Consider the following 27,440-nt stretch of genomic DNA (forward strand, 5'->3'; position numbering starts at 1 on the left):
CACCCAATTGCATGCAATGACAGTGGATGTTCTGCCTGGTGGCCTGGCTTCTTGGCAGCGCCCGGCCACGGAGGGCCTCTGGCCAGGGAGGGCAGTTGGGGGCATCAGGCTGGCTGGGGAGGGTAGTTGGGGCCCATGAGGCTGGCACGGGAGGGCATTTGGGGGTTATTAGGCCAGCGGGGGTGGGGGGAGCAGCTGGGGTCAAGCAGGCCAATGGGGGGTGGGGGAGTTGGGGGCAAGCAGGCCAGCAGCAGAGTGGTTAGGGGCCATTGGGCAGGCACGCCAGTGAGTGGTTAGGAGCCAGCAGTCCCGGATTATGAGAGGGATGTCTGACTGCCGGTTTAGGCCCAATCCTATAGGGACAGCCCCCAGCAGTCGGACATCCCCCGAGGGGTTCCAGATTGGAGAGGGTGCAGGCCGGGCTGAGGGACAACACCCCCTCGTGCATGAATTTTGTGCACCGGGCCAGTATTGATTCTATAAAAAGACTAGATTACCTTGCAGGCTTGGTTGGTCAGATCTTCTCAAGTCCATCAACTAGGAAATTCTAATACTGAGGATACGCCTTCACGCACATTTTCATTCACTCAGTTATTTAATTCATTGAATAAGCATGTTTGAAGCTATGGGCTCTGCATTTGAACAGGCCTTTGGAAGCCTAGAAACATATTCAAAGGGTCACATGTTGTTTTTGTAAAATTTAAATGAGATTTTAACCACAACCATTTAATGACTGTGTCCTTTTCACTTTATTGTCACCTGGGTCATACTTTCCTTGTGCTCAGTAGTAACGAAGTGGTCACAGGCACTTTTAGGATCTAGCCAAGGGAAATTGAATTGGAAGACCTATTTAGTGAGGGCTTCCTGGGAGGAAAAAAAAAGTTAGAGAAATGCTGATCTAGAAGAGCTGCCTCACAGAAAGTTGGCAGGGCCTGATTTAGGAGGTTGTGGTATGATCTTACAAAGTGTGGTATATGTTTCAGACAGTGACCAATTTCTCCCATTATGATATTTGGAACATATTTAGAATATTTGATTCTGGGGACCAAGGGATGAAAGTAGAAGAGACTTCCACAAATTATGATATTTTGTGCATTTGTTGTTGTTTAATTCAAAATATTTTTAAATTACCGTGTGATTTTTTTTAACCCGTGTTTTTAGAAGTTTGTTTTAATTTCTAAATATAGAGTGTCTCCCCAAAAGGTATTCAGACAAAGTATATAGATTCTGATACATTTTGAAAATTAAGTGTATTTTAAATACTGCTCTATAATTCAAAGTGTTTATACATTTTGGAGGACACCTGTTTATAAGGGATTTAGGACTACCTTTAGATTCTCATTTTTTTTAATCTTTCTTTTTTTAAATTTTTTTTTTTATTGATTTCAAAGAGGAAGGGAGAGGGAGAGACAGAAACATCACTGATGAGAGAGAATCATTGATCGGCTGCCTCTTGCATGCCCCGCACTGGGAATCGAGCCCACAACCCAGGCATATGCCCTGACCCGGAATTGAACCATGACTACTTGGTACATAGGTCAACACTCACCCACTGAGCAATGCTGGCTGGGACTTTTATCTCTTTCTAATATAATTCTGTCATGATCAGAAAATAGACTATTTTAATTTTTTAAAATTTATGGAAACTACTTTTATAGCTCAGCTTTGATGAGTACTTCAAAAGGATGCACATTCTACAATTGTTGGCAGCAGTGTACTGAACAAGTTTATTAGCAAGTCTATCCTAAGATTTTATCTATTCTTCTATCAATTCCAGAAAGAAAAGTCTCCTAGTATTATATGTCCATTTCTCCTTTAGTTCTATAAATTTTAGCTTTATATACTTTGCAATTCTGTTGTAAACTACATACACCAAGGAGTCTGACTTTGTGCTAAATAACTATGTGTGATCCTTCATGCCCATCCACAGGCAATTACAAAACTTTGCCTGGCAGGCCTCATTGGGAAGCTGTCTTCCCCCACCAGATTTGTACACAGCCAATGCATTGGTTTTCTGGAGTGGATTGCAATCAAGGACTCAGGGCCACCTGGGACAGCCATTCTCATATGCATGCCTACATTCCTAGCCCAACACCTTCATTTGAAGGCCTCTTTATCAGGGCTCTCAGCTGAGGCACCTTTCTCTACTCTGACTTCGTACCTTTCGCTCATAGCCCTTCCCTCTCTCCTTCCTCCTGATCCACGTGTCCATACAGATGCAGGAGCCTTTCGTGTAGGCCTCCTTGGCAGGGAGCCGATTTCCCCATCGACTCTGCATCTACCTGGCCCTCACCCAGTGCCATTCAATGAGAAAAAATACAACCCTGTTTCATCTAACGTTATTTAAATTACAGTACATTCAATATTATTCTGTATTTGTTTCAGGTGGGCAGCAGTGTGGTTAGACAATCATATACTTTACAACGTGTTCCCTACCTGGCACTGTGCACAGTTACTACAACATTAATGACTATATTCCCCTATCGTGTACTGCACATCTTTGTGACTGTTTTGTGTGTGGTTGTTTGTTTTTTTTTAACTTTTGTTTATTGATTTGAGAGAGAGAGAGAGGGAGAGAGAGAGAGAGAGAGACATCGATTTATTATTCCACTTATTTATACAGTCATTGGTTGCTTCTCATATGTGCCCTGACGAGAGATGGAACCCACAACCTTGCTGTATGGGTATGATGCTCCAAGCAATTGAGCTATATGGCCAGGGCCTTCGTGACTATTTTGTAACGACCAATTTGTACTTTTAAATCCCTTCACTTTCTTACCCAATCCCCCAATCCCCCTCTGCTCTGGCATCCATCAGTCTGTATCTATGAGTCTGTTTCAATGTTCCTTGTCTATTTTGTTTTTTCAGTGATGCCTGCTTTTGCTTCTTGCTTGCAATATCATAAAGATAGTAAGTGAATAAGGCTTGATTGTTACCTTCAATTTGGCTCATTGTCCTAATTGACCACCTCGACACTTGATTGCTTGAAATATACATGACATATTTTCTTCATGAATTGGCCATTTTATTATTAACATTTAGGAGAATATAAATATTATAATATAAATAAATATTAAGATAAGTACATAAAATTCTCCTTTTGAAATCTACTTTGTCTGACATTAATAAAAATCTATGAGATGTCTTCTTATTATTATTTTCATGGTATATCTTTTTACTTTCACCCTATTTTTTGTATTTCTTTTTGAAATGCATTTCATATAAACTCAACCATGCCAGCACCCTGATCTCGGACTTCTAGCCTACCCAATGGCATTTTTGGAGATCTCATTCTTAGATTTCATGTTGTGGCTTAAAATTAAATATATGGAGATAATTGTCCTCTCATCAGTAATTATGCATGTTATCATAGTGACATGCTGATTTTTATCACTTTACTCACTATCTTGATCTCTTTCACACCTTTAACATTGTCAAGATAATTTTGAGGATGTTTTTGCCTTAGAGTTTCACCAGAATTTTCAACTTACCATCATTACTGTTTATATTTTTTTTCCCTCAAATGAATCATGTATCATTGCAAGTAAACAGCTTCCGTTCTAAATTGTCAGGAAGGTGCTGACAAATTCACATCTTATTGGCAGTCTTGCACAATGCACGAATAGATTACATCAGTTTGTCATTGCTCTGAAGTTTCTTTTATCTATTCAGAGGGACAGATGCAAATTTTCCTCCCTCTGGTTGCATTGCTTGACACCTGATAAGCAATCTTTTTGCAGAAATCTCAGTAATTGAATATAATACAGCTCTATCAATTTATAGGTATCTTAGTTGTTTTGTAGCAAACCTTGAATTCTCCCCAAAAAAGAATCAGTTTATATTAATCAACTTATATCCCACAATTTCCTGCCTTTTGCATAGACAATAGGTTTATGTCATAATGCCAAAGTATAGCTCTTTCTATATGTATATATATACACATGTATATCTACACATGTAGATATGTATATATTAAGATACATCAGATGGCAGTTAAAGTTTAAAGAAATGGTACAAACAATGCCCATAACTCAGCTGGTGCTAGATTTAGAGATTGAGAAGTATTACAACTGAGTTTGCACACATGTAGGCAATGACAACTGTCATAATTACTGCAGAACTGAGTGTGATAGTAAGAGGCATCAATTGTAAGATGAAGTTTGATGGCCTAGCTGACATGGCTCAGTGGTTGAGCACTGACCTGTGAACCAGGAGGTCACGGTTCAATTCCTGGTTGGGTGGGTGGCAGGCTCGATCACCAGTGTGGGGCGTGCAGGAAGCAGCCAATCAGTGATTCTCTCTCATCACTGATGTGTCTATCTTTCTCTCGCTCTCCCTTCCTCTCTGAAATCAATAAAAGAATCTATAATAATAAAAGGGTAATATGCTAATTAGACCAGATGTCCTTCCTGACAAAGCCGGGGCAGATATGTGTGTGTGTGTGTGTGTGTGTGTGTGTGTGTGTGTGTGTGTATATATATATATATATATATATATATAAATTAATATCTACACTAATAAAAGAGAAACATAGTAATTGGCGTACGACCGCTACCCTTTTCATTGGCTAATCAGCGAGATATGCAAATTAACTGTCAGCCAAGATGGTGGCCAGCAGCTTGAAACTAACATGAGGCTTGCTTGCTTCAGTGACGGAGGAAACCAACGTTCCCCGCCTGCAGCTGCAGGCCTCTGAGCCTGCAGTTTCAAACATTGTAACAAATACCACCCAACTTCAGCCAGCAGATTCACAACATTGTATGCAAAGACCAGAAACCTACTTTCAGGAGCGAAGGCCTAAGAGCTGGAGCCAAGCCTCAAGCTAAAGCTGGCCCAGAATTAAAAAAAAAGAAAAGAAAAAAAGGAGCAGTTGGGAACTTCAGTCCCAGCCTGAAAACAGCCCTCAGCCCCTCACCCAGACTGGCCAGGCACCCCAGTGGGCACCCCCACCCTGAAGGGTGTGTGACCAGCTGCAAACAGCGATCATCCCTTCACCCAGGCTGGCCAGGCACCCCAGTGGGGACCCCCACCCTGATCCAGGACACCCTTCAGGGCAAACCAGCCGGCGCCCACCCATGCACCAGGCCTCTATTCTATATAGTAAAAGGGTAATATGCTTCCCAGCACCGGGATCAGCAGAGCCGCGAGGCCTCCCGGCACCGGGATCAGCATGACAGGGGGCAGCGCCCAAACACCCTATCAGCCCTGCTCTGTGTGTGATGGGGTAGAGCCATAACCTCCCCATCGGCCCTGCCCTGAGTGTGAGAGTGGCGGCGCCCCAACCCCCTGATCGGCCCTGCTCTGTGGTTGATAGAGGGTGGTGCCCCAACCCTCCCCCTGCCCCCCCACGGGCCCTGCTCTGTGTGTGATGGGGTAGAGCCATAACCTCCCCATCAGCCCTGCCCTGAGTGTGACAGTGGCGGCGCCCCAATCCCCTGATTGGCCCTGCTCTGTGAGTGATAGAGGGCGGCGCCCCAACCCACTGATCCACCCTGCTCTGTGTGTGACAGGGGACGGTGCCCCAACTCCCCTATCAGACCTACTCTGTGAGTGACAGGGGGAAGCTCCTCAACCCCCTGATGGGCCCTGCTCTGTGCGTGACAGGAGGGAGCTCCCAACCCCCTGATGGGCCCTGCTCTGTGCATGACAGGGGGCGGTGCCCCAACCCCCCAATCGGCCCTGCTCTGAGCCCGACCAGGGGCTGCACCTAGGGATTGGGCCTGCCCTCTGCCACCCGGGAGCGGGCCTAAGCCAGCAGGTCGTTATCTCCCGAGGGGTCCCAGACTGCGAGAAAGCACAGGCCGGGCTGAGGGACCCCCCCCCCCCTCCCCGAGTGCACAAATTTTTGTGCACCGGGCCTCTAGTATTATATAATTAATAATAAAATTAATATATAATATGTATATTTTATATATATATTAAAGATGCAGTTTGACTTCAGGAATGTTAAAATGTGAAAAGGTGTGTCTTACAGTCAATGACACACTTTATCGTCCATCACTGGGGTGAAAGGAAAGGCTTTTGGAAGGAGGCTTACACACAAGTCAGTGGGCCGTCGTGGAGAGGTAATGAGTTCTAAGATTCTAAAACTGATCTTTCCCCTCTGAAGAAGAAATCTGGGAGGTGAGAAAAGAAAAGAATCTGGAATGAAAGGAGTGATTCAGAGAACTGTTAATTCTTGTTTATCCGGGCTCTTGCAGACCGCTGTTTTTGCACACTAGGGGGCTCTAAAACACAACACGTCAAGTGAAAATATTGATCGCCTGCTTTTTTCTTTTTAAATGTCATTTCTCACCAAATATTTATTGAGTATAAATTTGTAAGCTTATACTGTCCTTTGTGAGGAATGTAAAAATTACTATGATCTGTACTCAGCCTATAAAAGATTTATGATTTGGTGCAGGAGATAAAGCATGTATAAAAATGAAAATAGAGAGAGGCATAAAACAAGTGTTGGGAAATTAGAACAAAGAATTCTAAAAATGCCAGAGTAGTGAATCTTTTCCCAGATCAGTGCAAATTTTCTTTGACTTGGGGGGAAAAATCGAACATCTCCCTAATGGAAATGGCCAGGCCCTATATTTCAGGGATCCTAATGACTGGGGTTTATGGGAAGGGTAAGAGCAGAAGCAAACGCCTCTTACAAGTGCCCTGGAGGGTGGCCGGGGCACATGCTTATTCCACACCACAGCCCTGCTGGCTTTTCTCTCATTTCCCTCTCCCTTCTTCCCCTTCTTCACAGAGTTCCCTTCTTTCTGTGTCTTTTTCTTGGGGTGTTCCAGACCATAATGATCTGGCAGTGACTCTTACGTGTAGCCTTAGTCTTGCCGCTGGCATTCTGGACTAAAGAAGTTGCCCACCCCAGTTCCAAGGTAAATTCTGGGACACGTTTTTCTGCCCAGGAAATCACAGTGGCCATCAACACCCCTCACTAAAATTACTGTGTGTGCATTTTCCAATGATGCCAAAATAACAATAGAATGTTCATAGCCTTGTGCATTAGAGAGGCAAATTGGCAGAGCAGGGAAAGAAACAGGGCTACAGAAATCCTGACCTCTTCCCTTTACCATCACAAATACAGATTTTTTTGCGCACTTTCCGCCCAGGCTTATATGCTGGTCTTTCTGAGCCCCTAGCCCACCCACAGTTACAGTTTTGGGGACATTTCAGTCATCCAAGGACTCTACTAAAGTTCCAGGATCCCACGGCAAAAAAATTTCTCTGCTTTCTCATTTTGACTTTCCTTCTTAATAGAGAAACAGCAATTGAAGATTCCTTATTTATTTATTTATTTATTTATTTATTTATTTATTTACTTAAAATGATTAGTTTAAAAGAATCACCGAACTTAAAAGTTATAAAAATTGTACTCCCAAATAATCTTTACTCAGAGCCAAACATAATTGATATTTTGCAATGTTTGCTTCATCTCTCTAATTTACTATTGATGAAACATTTATTTGAAAGTTGCAGCACCATAATCCTTTACTCCCAAGTACTTCAATGCATATTTCTAACAAGGATATTTTCCTGCATAACCATAGTATAAAAATAATTTCAGAAATTTAATGTTGATATAATATTATCTAATGTAAGCTCATATTCAAATTCTATCAATTGCCCCATTAATGTTATTTTTAATTTTTCTATTATTTTATATTAATTATTTTATATTAATTTCAGGTGTACAGCATAGTGGTTAGGCAATTATACAAATTTACAAAGTGCCATTCATATTCTTTATAGCTGTTTTTTTTATCCTGTCCTGATCTCCAATCTAGAATCACATATTGCATTTAATTGTCACATCTCTTTAGTTTCTTTCATTCTGGAACAATTTCTCCATACATTGAAATTTTTTAAAGAGTTGAGGTCAATTGAATGTCTCTAAATTTGGCTTTATCTTCTCTCTCCACATGATTAGATTCAGTTAATGCATTTTTGGCAGGAATGCTACATATTTATTATGAGAACGTTATATCAAGAGGCATAAGATTCCCCTCCTTAGAAACAGAACCACCTTTTTATTCCCCAAGCAATATGAGTACCTTAGCCTCACCAACAGAGTGTGTTGTCAAGGTTTTTAATTTGCTGCCAATGTGATAGGTGAAAAATTGCATCTTAATTTGTGTTTTTTTAATTACCTTATTGAAGTAGAACTCAAAAGCAATAACATGAATCCATTTTAAGTGCACAGTGTGATGAGTTTTGACAAGCCAGGTAAGACATAGACTATTTACATCACTCTAAAAAGTTTCTTCTTCCCCTTTTCTGTAAATCCCTCCAAATCCTGGCCCAGGCAACCACTGAAATGCTTTCTAACACTATAGACTAGGTTTGTGTACTCTAGCACTTCATATAAATGGAATCATATGGTATGTACATATTTGTGTCTAGAAAGAGAGGATACCGGTGGTATCCATAGGGTAGACTAAACAAAGAAAAATAGATGTATTAGTTTTGGGGTTTTTAAAAAAATATATTTTTATTGATTTCAGAGAAGGAGGAAGAGGGAGAGAGAGATAGAAACATCAATTATCAATGATGAAAGAGAACCACTGATCGCTGCCTTCCCTGACTGGAAATCGAACCGTAACCTCCTGGTTCATAGGTCGGTGCTCAACCACTGAGCCACGCTGGCTGGGCAGATGTATTAGTTTTAATATGGTCCTATTTGTATGCACAAGCTAGATGGCCTTTATATACATAGATTATAAATAAAACTGAATTCCTCTAATTTTAAATAAAATACACTCTCCGTTCTAAATTTTCTTATTGTTCTCACTATGCCAATCTACTAAGCCTTCAAAAATGGCAGAATTTAAAAAGAGAATAAAAATTCAGAATTGTAGTATCTACAGGAATCTCATTTTTATAAGTTTTAACCTTAGTAGCAAATAACTTTTCATAAACCTTATGTGACAAGGACTCTGTATCTTCCAAAGGATTTTCCTCTCCATGTTAGCAAAAACTTCCCGTACCATCTGAACTTTTTCCTCTGCCATGTGTCTTTTCCAAAGCTCATGAGAAAACAAGGAAACTTGACAGCGTTGATTCTGCAGTTAGCACTGACTTCATTAGGTGTTAGTGCTGCTTTTAGCAATCTTTCACAGTGGGTGTGAGCATGGTGTCCAAACTGAGCGATGCAATAAAGCAGGATCTGCTTGATTGAAACATCTAATACTCTCTCCCAACTCAGTCCCCGCACTACTTCATATTCCTCGCTGAGCTTTTTTGTAGCTATGAATCAATATGTGTGTGAGATTCAAAGGAAGAAAGGCAATTAATTTTCAGTACCAAAGAGAAACGCCTACAGTCCGGGTATAAAATAGTTTCCAAAACTGAATCTCATTTGCCTAAAGTATATCTCTGAATCAAGAGCAAAATGAGGAAATAAAGCCCTGATATTTAAAGTCTGTGATGTTTTGGTTGAGTCTGCCTTTTGACATGGTACATTTTTTTTGGTTGGTAGAAATGGCACACTGAAGGGCATGAGGCAGAAGATGGAAGTGGCAGGCACGGAGGGTGGAGAAAATAGTACATATTTAGCCACTGAGAGGACAAACATAAAAATAAAAAACTTTTGCAAGAAAGACGCCAAGATAATTACATGGTATTTCCAATAGTTTTGCATTATGAAGACTACTAAAAAATTTTATAACTAAAAAGACGTCTAACAACTTATAAAGATAAGTAATTCATTAGATAATTTCAGTAACAATATTCAAGACCCACCTTATATTGAACACACACACACATTAAATAGCAAAGAGTGTTACCTGGATCCCTAATGGTCAGGTTCTGGAATTGAAATACTTTCCTCAATAATTTTAACAGCTTCATTGCGGTGTAATTGGAATGTAATAAACTGCCTGGATTTGAAGTAGATAGTCATCATATGTACACACCTGTGAAATCATCACTGTCAACATAGTGAGCATATCATCACACCCAAGAGATTCCTTGTGCCACTTTATATTTCTCCTTCCTGCTTCTCGGGCCTCCTTCCCAGCCCTAGGAAACCACTCCTCTGACATTACAGACAAGTTTACACTTTTTAGAACTTTCTATAAATAAAATCACACAAGATGTACTCTTTGTTTTCTGGATTTTTTTTTAATCAGCTAAACTATTTTGAGATTCATCCATGTAGTTGAATGTATCAATTGTTCATTCCTTCTTTTTTTCGTGAACATTATTCTATCAGATAAATATGACATAAGCTATTTATCTATTTACCTGATGGTGGACTTTTTTTCTCTCCAGTTTTTTCTATCACAAATCAACCTGCTCTGGGCTTTCATGTACCAGCCTTTGTGTGAATGTTTGTTTTCATTTCTCACACCAAAGAGTAGGATGGCTGGATCATGGAGCAGGGATATGTTTAACATTTAAGATATACTTAACATTATTACTTTTTTACTGTCCTTCTTGTGGTTATGAGAGTTCTAATTCCTTTACATTCTCACTAAAACTGGGCATGGACACTCTTTAATTTTAGCTGTTTAGATTTAGTCATTTAGTAAGAAATATGTGGTAGTATCATTAGGATAAACTATCCTTGCCCAATGTCCAATGTCTTGAATATCATTGCTCCTTATGTCTTCATATACACAGGGTGTCCCAAAAAATACATAAACACTTTAACAGCTGATAGCTCAATTTTGAAAATGAAATGTATTTTAATAAACACTGCCTTTATAATAATTTAAAGTGTGTGTATACTATATTTTGGGGAGACACCCTAATTTTTTATTGGTTTGTTTTGTTTTTTAGTTGTTTCAAATTGGAAAGTAAGCCAGCTCTCCATTATTTCATCTTTGCCAAAAACCTCCCTCAACATATAGCAAAGGCAAGCAAACACTCCATGAGAGAAAAATAAAACAATGAGGTAAACAAATTAAAAAACAAATTTTCACTCACTAGCACTGCATTTTAATCATGGCTATATATATCTGTGTTCAGCTGAGAATTTGCTCTCCTGGTGAGAACAATAACAGTATCAGAGCTCTCTTTGCAAATTCCTCAATATCTGTACATTTTGGCCTGAGGCGATATTCTTTTCACTTGCTTCTATAATACATGCTTTTACTCTCAGTGAGGACCAATGAAACCTTCCCTGATCATTCAAACTAAAGTAGCCTCCCTGTGGTTCTATTTTGTATCACCATGGTTTTGCTTTTGCTATTTTATGTATCATTACTAGATATTTTCTTGTTGATTTTTTAAAAATTATCTGTCTCCCTGAACTATGAAATCATGTCCCTTTCTGTCTTATTCAGAGTCTAATTTCCTGTAGTCAGAAGAATGTTTGGCCCATGGTAAGTGTTCAATAAAGTATGTTAAAAGAGTATTTTCTGGTTCTGTTCCTTGGAGCCACTGTTCCTTCATAAGAAAGTGTTCTAAAAGAAAAATAAATTTATAAAAATATTAGTATCACAACATTGCTACATATTCACTTATATCTACTGTGGACCAAAAAAGGGGGGGCGTTCTACTGAAAGTAACCTCATACATACATTTCTAACAGGGTGTCGGGTAGCCATGCACCAGGCATATAACTTTTTAGGGAAAATTTTAAGCAAGCCCTGTCCCTTGTTCTGGTGCATCTGAGTTACAACGCCTTTGAAATGCCAGCAGTAACCCCCCTGCAAGGCATAACCACCCTCAGGAGAGCAGGTCATCTTGTTAAGTATTCTGTAATCCAACCCCCATCCCTGCCTTGCTTTCTCTCACTTTCATGTAATCTTTTTAAAATTCCCTCCTAATTCCAAGTACATGAGTCAAAGAAAAAATTGCAAATTGTAGTCCCGGAAGCATTTGAAATCTTGCTTCCCAATAATTGACGTCAGTTTGGGCTCAAATAAACTCTTAGGAAAATTCTCTACAGGTTTAGACATTTCTTATGTTGACACTGCACTCTTTATGACTTTATTGCTTGCATTACCTATGAACCTTACCTGATATTGCCTTCTTATCTGATTTTTTTCCTGCTGGTTACTATTCTTATTTTTTCACATTTCCTGTTCTGGAATCTGTTTTATCCTGGCACTTAAAGTTACCATTAAAAAAAAAAAAAAAAAAACCTACAGGGAAAAAAATACCTTCTTTCCTTGAGTTCGTTATTTTTTATAAACAATACTGCACATAATGTTGGGATATTTTTCTTTACACCCCACATCCTGATGCCAAATTCTAAACATTCTTTCGTCACAGTCCTATATATGAAAATGCCTTCCCATTTCCTTGGCTTCCTACTCAGTTCAAGCTAAGCTTTTTGAAAGGTGCTTTAACTGAACTTCAAATGAGAACAGCTGAGCCCAGTGACATTATTAAACCAGGAGATAACATACATTACTGTCTTAAGACACTAATTTTAGGAGTGGTTTGTAATTCAGCAAATTCATCCTCTCCCTCATCCTCTCCCTCCAAAAACCTGCTCCTGCTCTTTCTCTCTTGTCCTTGACTGGAATCAAACCTCCTCTCTCTCTCTCTCTCTCTCTCTCTCTCTCTCTCTCTCTCTCTCTCTCTCTCTCTCTCTCTCTCTCTCATTTTTTTTTTTTTAGGGCATAAGGCAGAGGGTTTTCAAACCGTACCAAAATGAAGGAAAAACAACTCTACTTGGACACAGAGCAGTCCAGGTAAGACCCAAGAGGCTTGAAATAGTGTACAAGTTCAGGAATTATGATGTGTTCCAAGGATGGAAGTATTGGTTTTGGGTGAAGATCCAAATTATTGTGATAGGGCAAAGTTCACTCTTACACCCTTTTTTTTCCCTGGTAGATTCAACTGAGACCACTTGTTGAGGTTAAAGCACTCACATTTGCCTCTTGCTGATCACTGAGAGAGAAAGAATTCTACAGGGCCCCTGCAGTTACATTGTGAAATCCCCACATGAGGGGAGAGAAAAGGAGAATATGTCATTTTTTTCCATGTCTCTAATATTCAGAAATATTCCCCTGAGAAAATTGGGGAGAAGAGACAGGGAATAAGGTTATGTGTGCCTAGCTCCTGATAAGCCTTCTCAAACTCTGAAAGAGTAACAGGGTAAGCCCCTGTGGACTAAAAGGCATCTCTGGTCAGCCTCGGTCTTGAAGAATGTCTTGGCTTAATAGTCCTTTTCCAGAGAGCAGTTGCCTAACTTAGTGAAGAAGTTGCACCATGTGTATGTTTTCCATCCCATTTCTCTGACCTCTTCCTCTTAGATTTCTTCTCTGCAAAGCCAATTTAATGGTTGTATCTCAGACTTGGGCTCAAAAACCTCTCGGATGAGTTGTCACACCTGTATACTACTCTCACCTCACCCTAGCATAACCATGTGTACATGTTTATCTAGATTAAAAGATGGTGAGAACATCAAGAGAGAATATTGGGAGAGCTATGGGTATATTGACTACTTATTATCTCATCCTAATCTCTAATTTATTATTGAAGTTCTTCCAGATCAGTTCAAATAAGACCCCAGAGGCTTGAAATAGTGTACAAGTTGGGGAATTATGATGGGTTCCAACCATAAAGTAAAAGAAAGGATGGAAGGAGATAAGGTTGGAGAAAGGGGTCCCAGGCTGTCCTCACATGGAAGTCATTACAAAGCCTCTCTTTCCCACACTCCATCTTCACTCTCTTTCTCCCTTTCACCAGGTTCATCTATTTGCTTTAAAATAACCCCTCAATTGAAAATTGAAAACCATTCAGGCCTTAGTCAGGATTTTCACCTTTATCCTGAGAACAATAGGAAACCATTTGGCAGACTTAATTAAATGAGTGGTCAGAGCAGGTTTTCTTTTTAAGTTTATTCTCGTTGCTGCATTGAGAATGGTCTGAGAAGGAATGGACAAGAAAGATTTGGACAGAGCAGTCCGGTGATGATAGGTAAGAGAGATCATGGTGAACTGAAGTGGTGGTAGTAATAAGATAGAAGGAGTATTGGACAGGTGTGGAAAGTATTTCTAAGGTAGAATTGATAGGTCTTGCTGATGGGTTGAATGATCGTTTACCCTCTCTGCATCCACCCCCTTGGGCATTTAACTTTGAAGTGTCCTCTGCCTCTGTCTCTGAACTTGACCATGTGCCTGGCTTTGGGTAATAGAATGAAGCAGAAGTGCAAGTATGGTGCTTCTAAGTCTACAATATGAGAGGCCTTGCTCTTTCTTGTGTTTCTGTCATCTCCATGAGGACACTCCTGAGGTAGCCTACTGGCATGGAACAGATACATGGCAGAGACTTGAAGTGCCCAGCAGCCCAGTTGAGATTCGTCTAGATCAGTGGTCGGCAAACTCACTAGTCAACAGAGCCAAATATCAACAGTACAACGATTGAAATTTCTTTTGAGAGCCAAATTTTTTAAACTTAAACTATATAGGTAGGTACATTGTTATTAATTTAATTAGGGTACTCCTAAGGCTTAGGAAGAGCCACACTCAAGGGGCCAAAGAGCCGCATGTAGCTCGCAAGCCGCAGTTTGCCGACCACGGACTAGGTGAACACACCTTTGACACACCCTAAAAAACCCTCAAGAGAATATATAATCGTAACTATCCTGTAATACTTTTTCCTATCTCCATGTTATCTTCTTTAATTTCAAATGCATAAAAGAAGCTGCAAAACTGTTATTCTCCAGAGCATTTGAGATCTTGCTCTTCAACATATGTCATCAGTTTGCATCAAGTAAGCTCATAAAATACAGGTTTGGACATTTTTATGTTGACACAGGTAAGAATGACTTTGAGACTGGACTTGAGCAGAAGCTTGATAGGCCAGGAGGAAACTTTGCAAACTCTTTTGTTTTTATACTCATTTTTAAAATATGTTTTTATTGATTTGAGAGAGAGAGTGAGAGAAAGACATTGATGTGAGAGAGAAACATCGACTGGCTGCCTCCCATACTCACCCTGACCAGGGATTAAACCTGCCATCTTGGTATGTCCCCTAACCTGAAATCTAACTGGAAACCTTCTGGTGCACAGGATGGTGCCCCGGTGCCCAATCAAATGAGCCACACTGACCAGGGGGGAGCTTTTCAAACTCTTGATGGTCATTGAGAACGTGACTATTGGAGGCCAGATGAAAGAGGGTGTGAGTTATGAATGGCAAACCAATTAACAACACCAACCCTGAGTAAGTATGGAAAATGGGAAGAGCACTAAACAACCATGTGGCTTTGCTAAGGAGATTGTCAGGCAGAATGTTGAAAATGATAACTGACCTCTCCTAGTGCCCATAAACAAAAAGAGAAGAAAGAGTTTGATGAAGAAGGAACTGTTGAGTTTTGTATTCAAATTTGGTGGAAATAGGGTCCAAGACAGTTTTTCTAGCTAGCAACAGGTGCTCAAAGTAAGAAATGGCCTCAGAACAAAGATCACATCCATGGCACTACCAGCAAAACATGATGTTGGGGTAAAGATGAAGTCGAGAGTGTGGCCATAAGATCCTTTGTTGACATCTCAGGAAGATTATAATATGTTTGGGCCTCATAGACCTCCCAGGCAGACAATAGGCTTCTAAGGATACTAAGGGCATGTCTCTCAGACCTTATCTGCTAGACGAAAAGCTTCTAAGAATCTCAAAGGCATCATCTCAAAGCTCCGTGATGCTCCTTCCAAAGGAGAATATGTCTTTTCATGAAGATATTTATGGGTGTGGCTTTTGTCTCATGAAGGGAGCACCAATAATATTCACAGAAAACCTACACCTTTTTTTTAAGAGCATTGTGTTGGAAAACAAGAAACAGATAAGCAAATAAAACAAAACCCAAACCAATCACACACACAAACAAACAAAAACAACTACTCACTTATTTGGACTTAAACGTTGCTAAAATACAGAAATACAATTTATTTTCATGTGTTGACCTCATCATCCAGAAACCATACTCAATTTACACATTCATTCTAATTATTTTATTTTTATAATCCTCACCTAAGGATTTCTTCCATTGATTTTTAGAGAGAGTGGAAGGGAGAGGGAGAGAGAGAGAAACACCGATGTGAGAGAGACACATTGATTGGTTGCTTCCAGCATGCCTCCGACTAGAGCCGGGAGCCTGCAACAGAGTATGAGCCCTTGACCGGAATTGAACTCAGGACCCTTCAGTCCACAGGCTAGAACTGGCTAGAGCCATTCTAATTATTTTTAGATTCTTTGGAATTTTCTATGCTGTCAACATAAGAAATGTCCAAACCTGTAGAGTCTTTTATAAATATTTATTTGAGTCAAACAAAGGATACACCTGGAAGGAAGACCTCAGCAGGCTGAGATAAATGTTTCTGAGAATAGCAGTTTCTTTTGTGCATTTAACATTAAGGAGGTAAAGTAAGGATGTTCACACAAACGTGGAAGGAAGTAACAGGATACTTAAGATTATGTGCTCTCGGGGTGATTATACTTATTTCAAAGGTGTGTTCATATAGATGCACAAAGACAATGGACAGGGTTTGCTTAAGACAAAGATAAATCTTTTACTAAAACATTATATGTCTGGGGGTATGACTACCCACTATGACTTGCCTAGTTAGGGATTTATGATCAGATCACCCTGTGAGGTGACTTCCCATGAAACCTTTTTTTTGTCCACAATATGTAATCATTCTAAATTTCATTTCTGCCACTGTTAGGTATGTCTTTCTTATTCAGTTATTACTTACATGGTAGACCTCTACTTTTTTTGTGCTCAGTTAAAATGATGATCATTTCTTTGTTGGTATATATTTATTTTAATGGTTAGACAGCAAACAAAAAAAGATTCAACTGTGGTTCACTGAAGTAACTGGGCACTTTATTGACATATCTTATTGAATCCAGAAGATTATATTAGTGACAAAAACTAAGAATGACTCAGACAAGTTATTTAATCCATCAAAAACTTCCTGTGTGCGTCATAGCTGTGTATGTCTCTTCTTTGGCTTGGGTTTCCTGATTGTCATGTTGTCTTTTGTTCCTGTAAGGTTTATGTTAGTCACAGATTTGTATGCCAGTTCCTAGAAGAATTTATTTTTTCCTCATTCTATTCCTCCTCTCTTCCCGAAATGCAATATTAGCTACTTCCTCTAGTGTTTATATTAACAAGAAGTTCAATTTTCCCAGTCATTTCCACAGTGATATAATTCATTATAGCCACTAAAAGTCTTTCCTTATTTAGGCCAAGAGATTTAATTAACTTTAGTCCCTTTAATGACTACATTTTAATAGCTTGAAAACTGTGTACGTAAATTATTCTGAGTGACAAGTGCAGGAAATATTTGGTCATATGCGTTATCAGTGAAGTTCAGATAACATTATTTTCACAGTAAACTCTGGCTCGGTTATGGTTTAAAAATTACACTTGTGAAAATTGCAAAAGGTATATATATACACATGGTTCTCCAATTGGAATACCAGCTCAATAATTCTAATGTTACATTGCTACTGAGCTAGGATAAAAATCAGTGCCCATACTTGCTCTGTGCTTTGTGTAGAGTGAGTGTTTAGTAAGTAATTTTTGCTTGATTTGATGAAAGATGTCATCCCAGGACCAGCCAGGAGTTCTTCATAAATTCAAGGGGATCCTCTTTTCTACTTTGTCTTCAGAAGAACTTCTGAATTCCCTGGATTCTTTCCACGCAAGAGAAGATGATGTATTTCTGGTGTCCTATCCAAAATCTGGTAAAGTTTATTTTAATGTATTTTGTAAATGTAGGAATACAATAATAATTATAAATATAATAATGATTTTTACAAATCATTTGTTTTTCAGAATTTTCCACAGGAAATTAAATTGTCCTAAACCCATAGTCTAATGAAAAAGTTTGACAGTAGAGAGGCAAAAAAAAAAAGTGCTTTGAAAAAATTCAACTGGAGAAATTAGAGCTTTACTACACTCTTGTTTCTATTTTATTCATGAAGACATACAAATGTTGACATATATAATAAGCATGATATCTGTAATATTATAAAATTATCTTTTTCTAGTACTTTGTACCAGGCATGGGGATAAATAGTATTTGCCCCATTTATAGTTAATAATTGATTTATAAATAAATATTTTTCTAGGTTAATAAGAACCATAAATACTTTTTATTATTAAAGTTTATGCCATATCATTTAAATTAATAATATATTACTTTTTATTCTTAAAAGTAACTAGGATATATAATATCCAGCTGCCTGTTGTTATGTCCAGAATAGTGGCTGTGTGTGGCTGAACACATAGCTGCTCTCCTGGATTTAGCAACTAAGAGCCAAGTTCCCTTTGAGCTGTGTGTTTACTAAATCCTTCACTGGACTATAAGTCAGGCCCAAGAAGCCCTTCCTCCAGATAATGCAGAGCTCACACAGGGGTGTTTTTGAGAGTAAATATAAACCATATATTTATATATCTTTTATTGGAAAATCTTGCTGCAAATGGAAATTAAATGATTGCCTTCAAAATACTTCAGTATTCTCCTTTTACAATAGGTTGCTCTGTGAATAATTACATCTTGTCTTAAAATAATATATTAGTTTAGAAAGTAATTAGTGATACTTTTAAGATTCTTGGAACAGGTGGTTAATTTATACTAACATAAACAACCATATATAAGGCTTCCACTGTGCATACTGGTGCCCATAAATTGACATCTTCCCACCGGCTGCTAGGAGGTCTCCTTCAGCAGCACAAAACTGTGTGGTCTCTCTTCTTCATTAGAAGGAATCAATATATTTTGTTAAAATAATACAATTGTCACTACTATATGAGTCACATACATGAATGCTATATGTTTATATTTAAAACATATACCCCTACCAGTGTGGCTCAGTGGTTGAGTGTCAACCTATGTACCAGGAGGTCACGGTTTGATTCTCGGTTAAGGCACATGCCCAGGTTGCGGGCTTGATCCCCAGCTGAGGGGGAGGGAGCATGCAGGAGGCAGCCAATCAATGATTCTCTCTCATCACTGTTGTTTCTATTTCTCTCTCCCTCTTCCATCCTCTCTGAAAGCAATAAAAATATATTGAAAAAATAAATTTAAAATATATAATGCAAATGAAAGTTCTATTTAACCTATGAATATTTATTTGTCTGTAAAACTTTAATGAGATAAATGGAAACTAAGGCAGATTTAAATTCTTCAGGGACATTGCTTTCAAATTAGCAAAAATCCTCCACACCCAAACTTCTCCTTCCCTGTTTCCATGTACAGTGTCTACCCAAGCATGTCAAACTCGCAGCCGGCCCTGAGTTTGACATGTTTGGTCTACACCATTGGAACACATCTACATTTGCTTTATGTAAACACTACAGGCCCGATGCTTGAAATTCGTGCAAGGGGCTCGACCCTTGTGGCCTCGGCTGCCCTTTGGCCCTGCCCACTGGTTTTTCCAGAAGGTTGTTCTGCCATCCGGTCTAATTAGCATATTAGCTCTTTATTATATATGATAAAGTGGTATTCCTTCCAGACTTTGAGGTAGCAGGCTTGCATCTCTATGGTTTTTGAATATGCCATTTGTTCATTGTTCTAATGCTTTGTTTGCACAATTATTTTGTATTTATACACAAACAAAAATAAGATCCACTGTCTATCTTCAAGGAGGAAGTGGGAAGATAGACATAAATACAAGCAATGGGGTCTGTTCCTTTGGAGGGACTTGAAGGGTGAGCAATTATTCCAAGGGAGTGGGGACTCAAAAGACAGTTTATAAAAGAGCAAGATGCATGTGCTTACAGGACTAATGGGAATTATGTGTAGAAAGATCTTTGTATTTGGGAATCAGAGACGGTATTAGAGGTGAGTGGTAGCATAGAAGAGTATTTCAAGCTGAGGAAATAGTACACACAGTTCTCATATTGCTTCATATTTCAAAATGTGATTTTTCCTATCTAAGGAATTAACATCTTAAGTATTTCAACAGGTTTCAATGGGTGTCAAGAGGTAAAACTAACTATTATAATAAAATTAATGCATTCATTGCCTTTATAACCTAATGCTAATTTTCTAAATTCATTTCACCAAGAGGGCCATTTAATTAAAAATGAATTTTATTTTATTTTTATGTGAAGGCACTCACTGGATTGCAAAAGTCATTGAGAATATTCCCAATGCTGAAATTAGTCTAACATCTCCAATTGAATTGGGAGTCGTTTCTAAATTTGAAGAGCTAAAAATGTGTTGTAAGCGAAGAGTCATTCCAACACATTTGAGCTATAACATGCTACCAGTGGATATTAAACAAAAGCAATGCAAGGTAAGTTCAATGGTGAAGGGCAGAAGGTTGGGAATACCACAAAACTGAGCTTGGATTCTTGCTCTGCCACTTTCAAGATGTGTGACCTTGGGAAATGGCTGATGCTCTCTGAGCTTTAGTTTCCTCATTTGATACGGGAATAATGTATCAATCTCATACAGTGTGGGAAAAATTAAACAAGACAATGCATGTATAGGTCTGACCACAGTCTAGTTTATACAAATTATTTTAATAATCTGTCGGTAATGAAAGAAATGTGAACTATAGTTACACTAGACAGTGTCTTATTCCATTCTGAATTTGGTTTTAATGTTTTTGCTTTAAATAGTGATGTCTAGGAAAAGAAAAATTGCCTTAATGTTATTTTAATTACTTTACCATTTGTGCAAGGGATTATTATAGGAAGGGAATAAAAAAATTTTATATAAAAATTAGTTGTATGCATGCATATAAGCATAACCAATGGACACAAGACACTGGGGGGTATAGGAGGCTAGGGGAAGGTCAAAGGGAGAAAAAAAAAGGAGACATATATAATACTCTATAATACTTTAAGCAATAAAACAATTTTTAAATAAAAGAATAGTTACCTCAAGTTATTTTAAAAATAAAGTTACCACATTGTTATTATTTTAAAAGTTAACTATAATTTAAAAGAATATTTATATTTTCATATATTTCATATTCAAATTTATGTTTCCATGGAGAAATGCTTATGGAATAAGATTAAGTATAAAGCATGTTTTAAATACATGTATACTGAATAATCTCAATTTAATTAAAATATACATATACACATAAAAAAAGATCTAGATGTAAACATAACAACATGCCAAGTGGTTTTCTATGATATGACATTAGAGTTGGATTTTATTTTCTACATAATGTCTACATAAGGAGCATTTTAAAAATTCTGTTTTGATCAGAAAAATAAATTTGAAAAGCAAAGGCAAGATATATGTGTTTATTGTAACAAGGTCCCAGTACTGAAGCCTCTTTAGACAATGTCAGCCATATTCCAAAAATAACAAAAATTACCTAGCAGTCAAATGAGCACAAACCAAAGCAGCTCTTCCTATGATTATAGCTCTATGACCACAATGTGATTGTGCACGCCATCTATTCTTCTGCCCAAAGAAAAGTAAATGTGATAGTTTTGTCTGTATCCCCAGCAAATCTATCAGAACAGGCGAAGGTGTACCTAACTTGATTACACTTTCACTCACCCGAACATTTTCATTTCAGACCGTCTCCAAGACAGACAGACAGAGAGAGAGAGATCTGAGGGGATAAAGAGTCTGGCGAGCCCTAACTGGTTTGGCTCAGCGGATAAAGCGTTGGCCTACAGACTGAAGGGTCCCGGGTTCAATTCCGGGCACGGGCATGTACCTTGGTTGTGGGCACATCCCCAGTAGGGGGTGTGCAGGAGGCAGCTGATCGATGTTTCTAACTATCCCTCTCCCTTCCTCCCTGTAAAAGATCAATAAAATATATATATATTTTTAAAAAAGAGTCTGGTCAGCTCAATAACCCTTACTCAGGGCAATGCAATAACACTGACACCAAATGCCTACTAGAGATTGAGCTGTGTTTTGTAAACACATTACAAAGGTGAGAGGAGTGGGTATCTTACTTTTCATAAGCGAAGAAACTGAAGCTCAAAAAGGGTAGGGTGCTTCTTTAAACAACCACACTAAAGGTACAGCCTTTAGGTACAACCCTTTTCTTTTACCCCTACTGGGGACTGAGACTCTGGTTGCCCCTGGTCTCCCAGGAGCACGAGCTGCCTCTCGCTGATGGCCTAGCCCTCAGGGACCAGCCGGACAACCTTCACCTGGTTGATGAGCTGGCAGCATCCCCTGCTGGTTCATATGCACGTTAAGGGTCAAGAAACACTGGCTTGAGTCTGTGTTTAATAATTAGTTGAGGCTGCCAAAAAATCGTGCCTGTCATGGGTAAGTTTAGCTTCTACTTTCTCTATATATTTTTATTTAAACATTTTTTCAAATACAGTTTGCTTTTAATATTATTTTGTTTTCGTTTCAGATGCACAGCATAGTAGTTAGACAATCATATACTTTACAAAGCGTTCCCCCTGATACTTCCAGTACCGGCTCTTACTTTCTTTTAGGAAATGTTTTGTGGTGGGGCTATTTTCACCCAAAAATAAATTTATATTTTTTAACAGATTATCTACATCGTTAGGAATCCAAAAGACACAGCTGTTTCTCTATTCCATTACTACAGAGATAACCCTAATCTCCCTGGCATGGAAACCTGGGCTGCGTTTTTAGAGCTGTTCCTGAAAGGAAATGGTAAATATGACAATGGTTTTTTCTCATAATATACAGTGAGCTTTTCTGCTCTGAATGAAAGCATTTTCTAAAAGTGTAAATGGATGCCCATGTCTACTTTCAGAAGTACTCTTTGAATAGATGATTTGTTTGCTTCCAAGCCAATTCTTTCTCATTGTGCTTCTTCACAGTCTTTCTTATCACCCATGGATAGTACATATTAGCAATTTCTTATTAGCCTTAATCCTGGTCAATAATCTCTTTTTTTAAAATATATATGATTGGTCATTTCAGTGAAATAATATGCACTAATAGGAGTACAGTGAGATACAGTTGAGACCTAGACAGGTAGCCCAAAACATGCCTTATATATACCTGCATGGATAATGAAGCAACACCAGCAATGCACCCCCGAAAAGAACCCTCAGATTCCCCAAATCAAACAAATGTGAAAGAATTAGCCATCTTGGCGTTTGGTTTTATGAAAACTAACAGGAAGTAATTTGTCCTGAAAATACCACAATGATACGTCATTTGATTGAGCTGCGTAGTATATGTTGGTCCTGCTATCTTTTGGTCCTGTATGACCTTTGAATTTACTCATTTTTTTCCTGTGAACAAATTCAGTGGTGTCTGGAGCATTTAAAAAAGAAGCAAAAAACAAACAAACAAACAAAGCAAACCTTCTAAATTCCCAAGGCATATTCAACAAAAATAATACACCAAGGCAACACAGAATTTAAAAGAGACATGATTCAGAAATGGGAGATTTTCTCTCCTCCGGGGCTTAGTGCAGACCTTAATTGTTAGCTTCACTATTTTACGTGGTAATTGTTGTGCTCTTGCTTGTTCATTTAAGAGAGGCCACAGCAAGTGGAACCTTAATATAAGGACATTGAGAAGTCGCCAGCAACAAATATATACATATGTTCCCTTAGGAAGAATATACTAGTCTCATACTACTTCAACCCTGTTTCCTCATTTAATGGCACACATTTATTAGAATCATAAAGCTTCAGGGATGACAAATACACTAAAGGTCATCTGTTTAAAACACCCTCCCAATGTTTAATTCCCTTTACATCTCCAAGAACTGTAGAGCCTAAATTTGAACCACTTAACCTTGACAACAGGTTCACACTCCACATTCCTGTTCCAAAGGAACACTTTTCATCTTGGTACTTCGAAAATGTTGGGGGAAATATCTTACCATGTGATACAGACACTTAGCTAAGTGCTATGCTCACATGATCTCTTTTCATCCTCACTAGACCACATGAGGTAAGTGTTATTATCCTCATTTTATAGGTGAGGAAAATGCAGACCTCGGGAGGCCAAATAACATGCCCAGAGATGCATAACTAATAAGGAGTAGGGCCAAGATTTAAATTCAGATGTCAGCTCCAAAATCTTTGCTCTTACCACTGTGCCATAACTCATCCAGCCAAAAACTTGTGCCCCAATCATTAATTCTTCTTCCACATACTAGTCTTCTAAATATTTGAAGATAGTTAACATGCCTCACTCTGCCTCTTTTCCATTTTTGGAATAAGCAGAGTTTAAATACATAAATTAGTTTTTTAAAACAGATCTTGAGCCTGCTTTTTCTCAAGAAGAAAATAAGTTGTGTTTGTCTCCCATTATTATACACTGTGGCTCACTCTTCCTCCCTCACCACTGCATGAGCTCTCATTTGGCCTTCTCCATAATTTTTCAGTGTCTCAGTGTATGGTCTAACTGATTCTGTTGGGGAGATTATTTTTCTATAAATGTAGGCACACAGCGCTGGCCAGTGTGCTAAGTGGTTAGAGCATTGGCCCATGCACCGAAGGGTCTTGGGTTCAATTCTGGGTTGAGGGCACATACCTGGGTTGCAGGTTCGATCCCTGGCCCCAGTTGGGGTGCATGCAGGAGGCAACTGATCAATATGTCTCTTTCACATCGATGTTTCTCTCTCTGTGTCTCTCCCTCTCCCTTCCACTCTCTCTAAAAGTGAATGGAAAATATTCTCAAGTGAGAATTAATAAACAAAAAGATAAAAATAGTGACACATTTATCTAATCATCTAATTTGTCTTTCACACACTTTACAAATACACTTTAGGTTTTCAAATGAAACAATAACTATAAATTGTATCCTGGAGATATCCTGGCAGATTAATATTTCAATGAAACATGTATTAGCATTTGCTCTTTATTCCCTGTAACCCCCTCTCCCATTTTATATTAGAACTCTATGTTTCCTAGGCCACTTCATCCCAGTGAGTTTTGTTTTCTGCACAATTATCTATCATCAGAATGCTTTGTAGAAACTAAACACTAAGGTGGCCATTATAACTGGATATAAGAGGGTTTGCAGAAATTTATGGGAGTTTTGAAACAACAGAAGAATAGGAGAATGTGTTAATGCAGGACAAATTGGTTTGCCAGACAGCCTTGGCGCCCTTGAGACTGGAAAATGAATCTGCAGTGGTGTCAATACAGAATGGTATGAATTCCTTCAGCAGAACTCAGCCGTCGTAGGTGAGATGGAAAGGAGGTGAAGTGTTTTGATCCAATACTGAGTGTTTCTTGGATGATTAAAATAAACTATAAGGGGGCTAGGAAATGCAGGTATTGATGAGAATATCGTTGAGGGGATGTACAAAGGGAAGCAAGTAAAGGGAGAAAAGTAGTCAAAGGAGAGCACCTCAGCAACTATCTAATAAAGTTGCTACAGTTGGTAGTAAGACCTGAGATGCCACAGAAGATAATCTTCTAAAATCCGAGTCTTCAGTGAGTGTAATGGAGAGATCAGGTCAATTTCCGGCTGAAACCAGGATGGAAAGGGTGCTAGATTCCAAGGACATGTTAAAGGAGCCTGGATTGTCTAGGAGGGAGGAGTTCTGGAAGTCCTTAGAAAACAGAGACTGCTGACTCGCTCTCCAGGTCCTAAGGTACATGAATTGTTTGAGAAAGAGCAACTTGTATTCAAGGCCATTGAAGGGGAAGGAGTAATTTGTGGACAGCAGAAGAAAGGCCATCTAGGCATATGTTAATTAAGGCCAGGAGGTGGTGGAATAATTTTGTAATTAAGTGAAGAATAAGGAGAAAAGTATTTCCCATAAAAGCAAGATGTCAAATCTCAATTTTGGAAACTATATTTTCTTTAAAGCTATTGACCTGGTCAATGAGGGTTCTGATTTAAAAACCAACACAAACTGCCGTAACCGGTTTGGCTCAGTGGATAGAGCATCGGCCTGCGGACTGAAAGGTCCCAGGTTTGATTCCGGTCAAGGGCATGTACCTTGGTTGCGGGCACATCCCCAGTGGGAGGAGTGCAGGGGGCAGCTGATCGATGTTTCTCTCTCATCGATGTTTCTAACTCTCTATCTCTCTCCCTTCCTCTCTGTAAAAAATCAATAAAATATATTAAAAAAAAAAATCAACACAAACTGTAATTTCCTCCACTCGTGAGAAAGGCCCAGGCAGACAATTTCTTTAGATTCTTTTGGCTAGTTTGAGTCCTTTTGGAATAAGGGAGAGTCTAAATTAATTAGTTAATCATAGAACAGCTGGCTCTCAAATTATGATCAGGCTAGGATCCAAAGGTTTCTTCTTCAATCTATTTTGGATATGTTGGAATACATTTTCTACTGAATAACCATAATGGGCAGGTCAATCACACTGCACACACACACACACACACACACACACACCTTGCCCAGCCCACCCAGTGTGACTCCTAATCTCTATCCCTGCCTAGCATTCAGCCATAGAAGCATGGGCTCCCCGAGACCCTATTGAGGGCTCCACATTATCAACTCCAGGCAGTGATATTACCCACAAGGGCTGGGCTGTGGCTGCTGGTGGGAGTCAGAGAGGTCAGTTAAGACTGTGAGGTAGTCTGGCAAACTAGAGGACTAGTTAACTTCCTAAATTTGTGTGAGAGAGAAATCAGTTTCCCTCCTACATGTGTTTGTGCTTGGGAAAATGTTGGTAATTCTTAGAAGATAAACCCTTATGACTGGTATAGTAATTTGGGTAATTCTAAGACAAAGTATTAGGTAAGGCACTGAAATTGCAGTGAGATTGCTGATAACCAAAAACTGTATCTGGACAGCTCTCCTAAGAACCAGTTCTGATTATACAGCCCTAGGCTCCTGACTCTAATGATAGCACTGTAGTCCCTTGTTTCAAAAAATCTGTTCTAGTTATTTTCTTGCCCTTTGCTTCCTCGGGAGCCGAAGCCATGAAAAATTGCCCTTAGTTTGGAGGTAATTTTATTTTTATTTATTCAAAGCTTTAATGTTCAAACTGTACTAGTATATAGCAGTGTCTGGCTTAATAAATGTTTTTTATTAAAATGAATCAATAGTCAGCAGATCTTCAGGAAATCACTAGTAGAGTAGTTCTTTTATGACTGGGGCACTAGCTAGTATCAAATCTTTGCATGATAAAGATTCCTGGAAAGATGTATATTAAATTATTGTTTTATGCTTTAGATTGTCAAACTAGTCATTTTGTGTGTGTGTGTGTGTGTGCTGACAAGTTGCTCGCTGTTTGCTTTTAATCATCACAACTATAGAGGTTACTTTGCATGATAGTATTTTCCTTTGAAGCCCTGGAGATTTTTAAGTCTGTCAAATTAACAAAACATTAAAGAGACAATATCAACTACTTACAAATCCCTGAGTCTGTAATTCTCAACTTTGAACTAAGATGCCTGATAGAATTATTTTTTGGGTGGTGGTGTGGGGGGGGGGGGAGTTTATAACTTTTTCTGCTAAGCACTTACAATTATGAAAAGCATGTCACATTACAGAAAGAAAATGACAAATTCTCAATGTTTCTCTATGTCTCCCAAGATCTAGAGCAGTTATCAGAACACAATTATTAGGAAAATGTGTATCTGTATTTCTGCTGTCACTTTTCCTGATGATAAAAAAAGTTATTAAAAATAAGGAAA

The 27,440-nt window shown here is 38.7% G+C and overlaps 1 protein-coding gene across 1 annotated transcript in view; it reads left to right on the forward strand.

Moving 5' to 3' along the window:
• Positions 1–27,440, forward strand: part of LOC118650343 (sulfotransferase 6B1-like) — a 36,578-nt gene that overhangs the window by 3,911 nt on the left and 5,227 nt on the right. The window contains exons 2-7 of the mRNA XM_036298724.1: positions 10,777–10,891; positions 11,283–11,321; positions 12,567–12,641; positions 17,496–17,640; positions 20,015–20,199; positions 22,388–22,514. Of these exons, the coding sequence (XP_036154617.1) occupies positions 11,319–11,321; positions 12,567–12,641; positions 17,496–17,640; positions 20,015–20,199; positions 22,388–22,514 (535 nt within the window). The 5' untranslated portion in view covers positions 10,777–10,891; positions 11,283–11,318. The remainder of the gene's footprint in view (positions 1–10,776; positions 10,892–11,282; positions 11,322–12,566; positions 12,642–17,495; positions 17,641–20,014; positions 20,200–22,387; positions 22,515–27,440) is intronic.

Source organism: Myotis myotis, unplaced genomic scaffold (genome assembly GCF_014108235.1).
Source record: "Myotis myotis isolate mMyoMyo1 unplaced genomic scaffold, mMyoMyo1.p scaffold_m19_p_3, whole genome shotgun sequence".
NCBI classification, from domain to species: Eukaryota; Metazoa; Chordata; class Mammalia; order Chiroptera; family Vespertilionidae; genus Myotis; species Myotis myotis.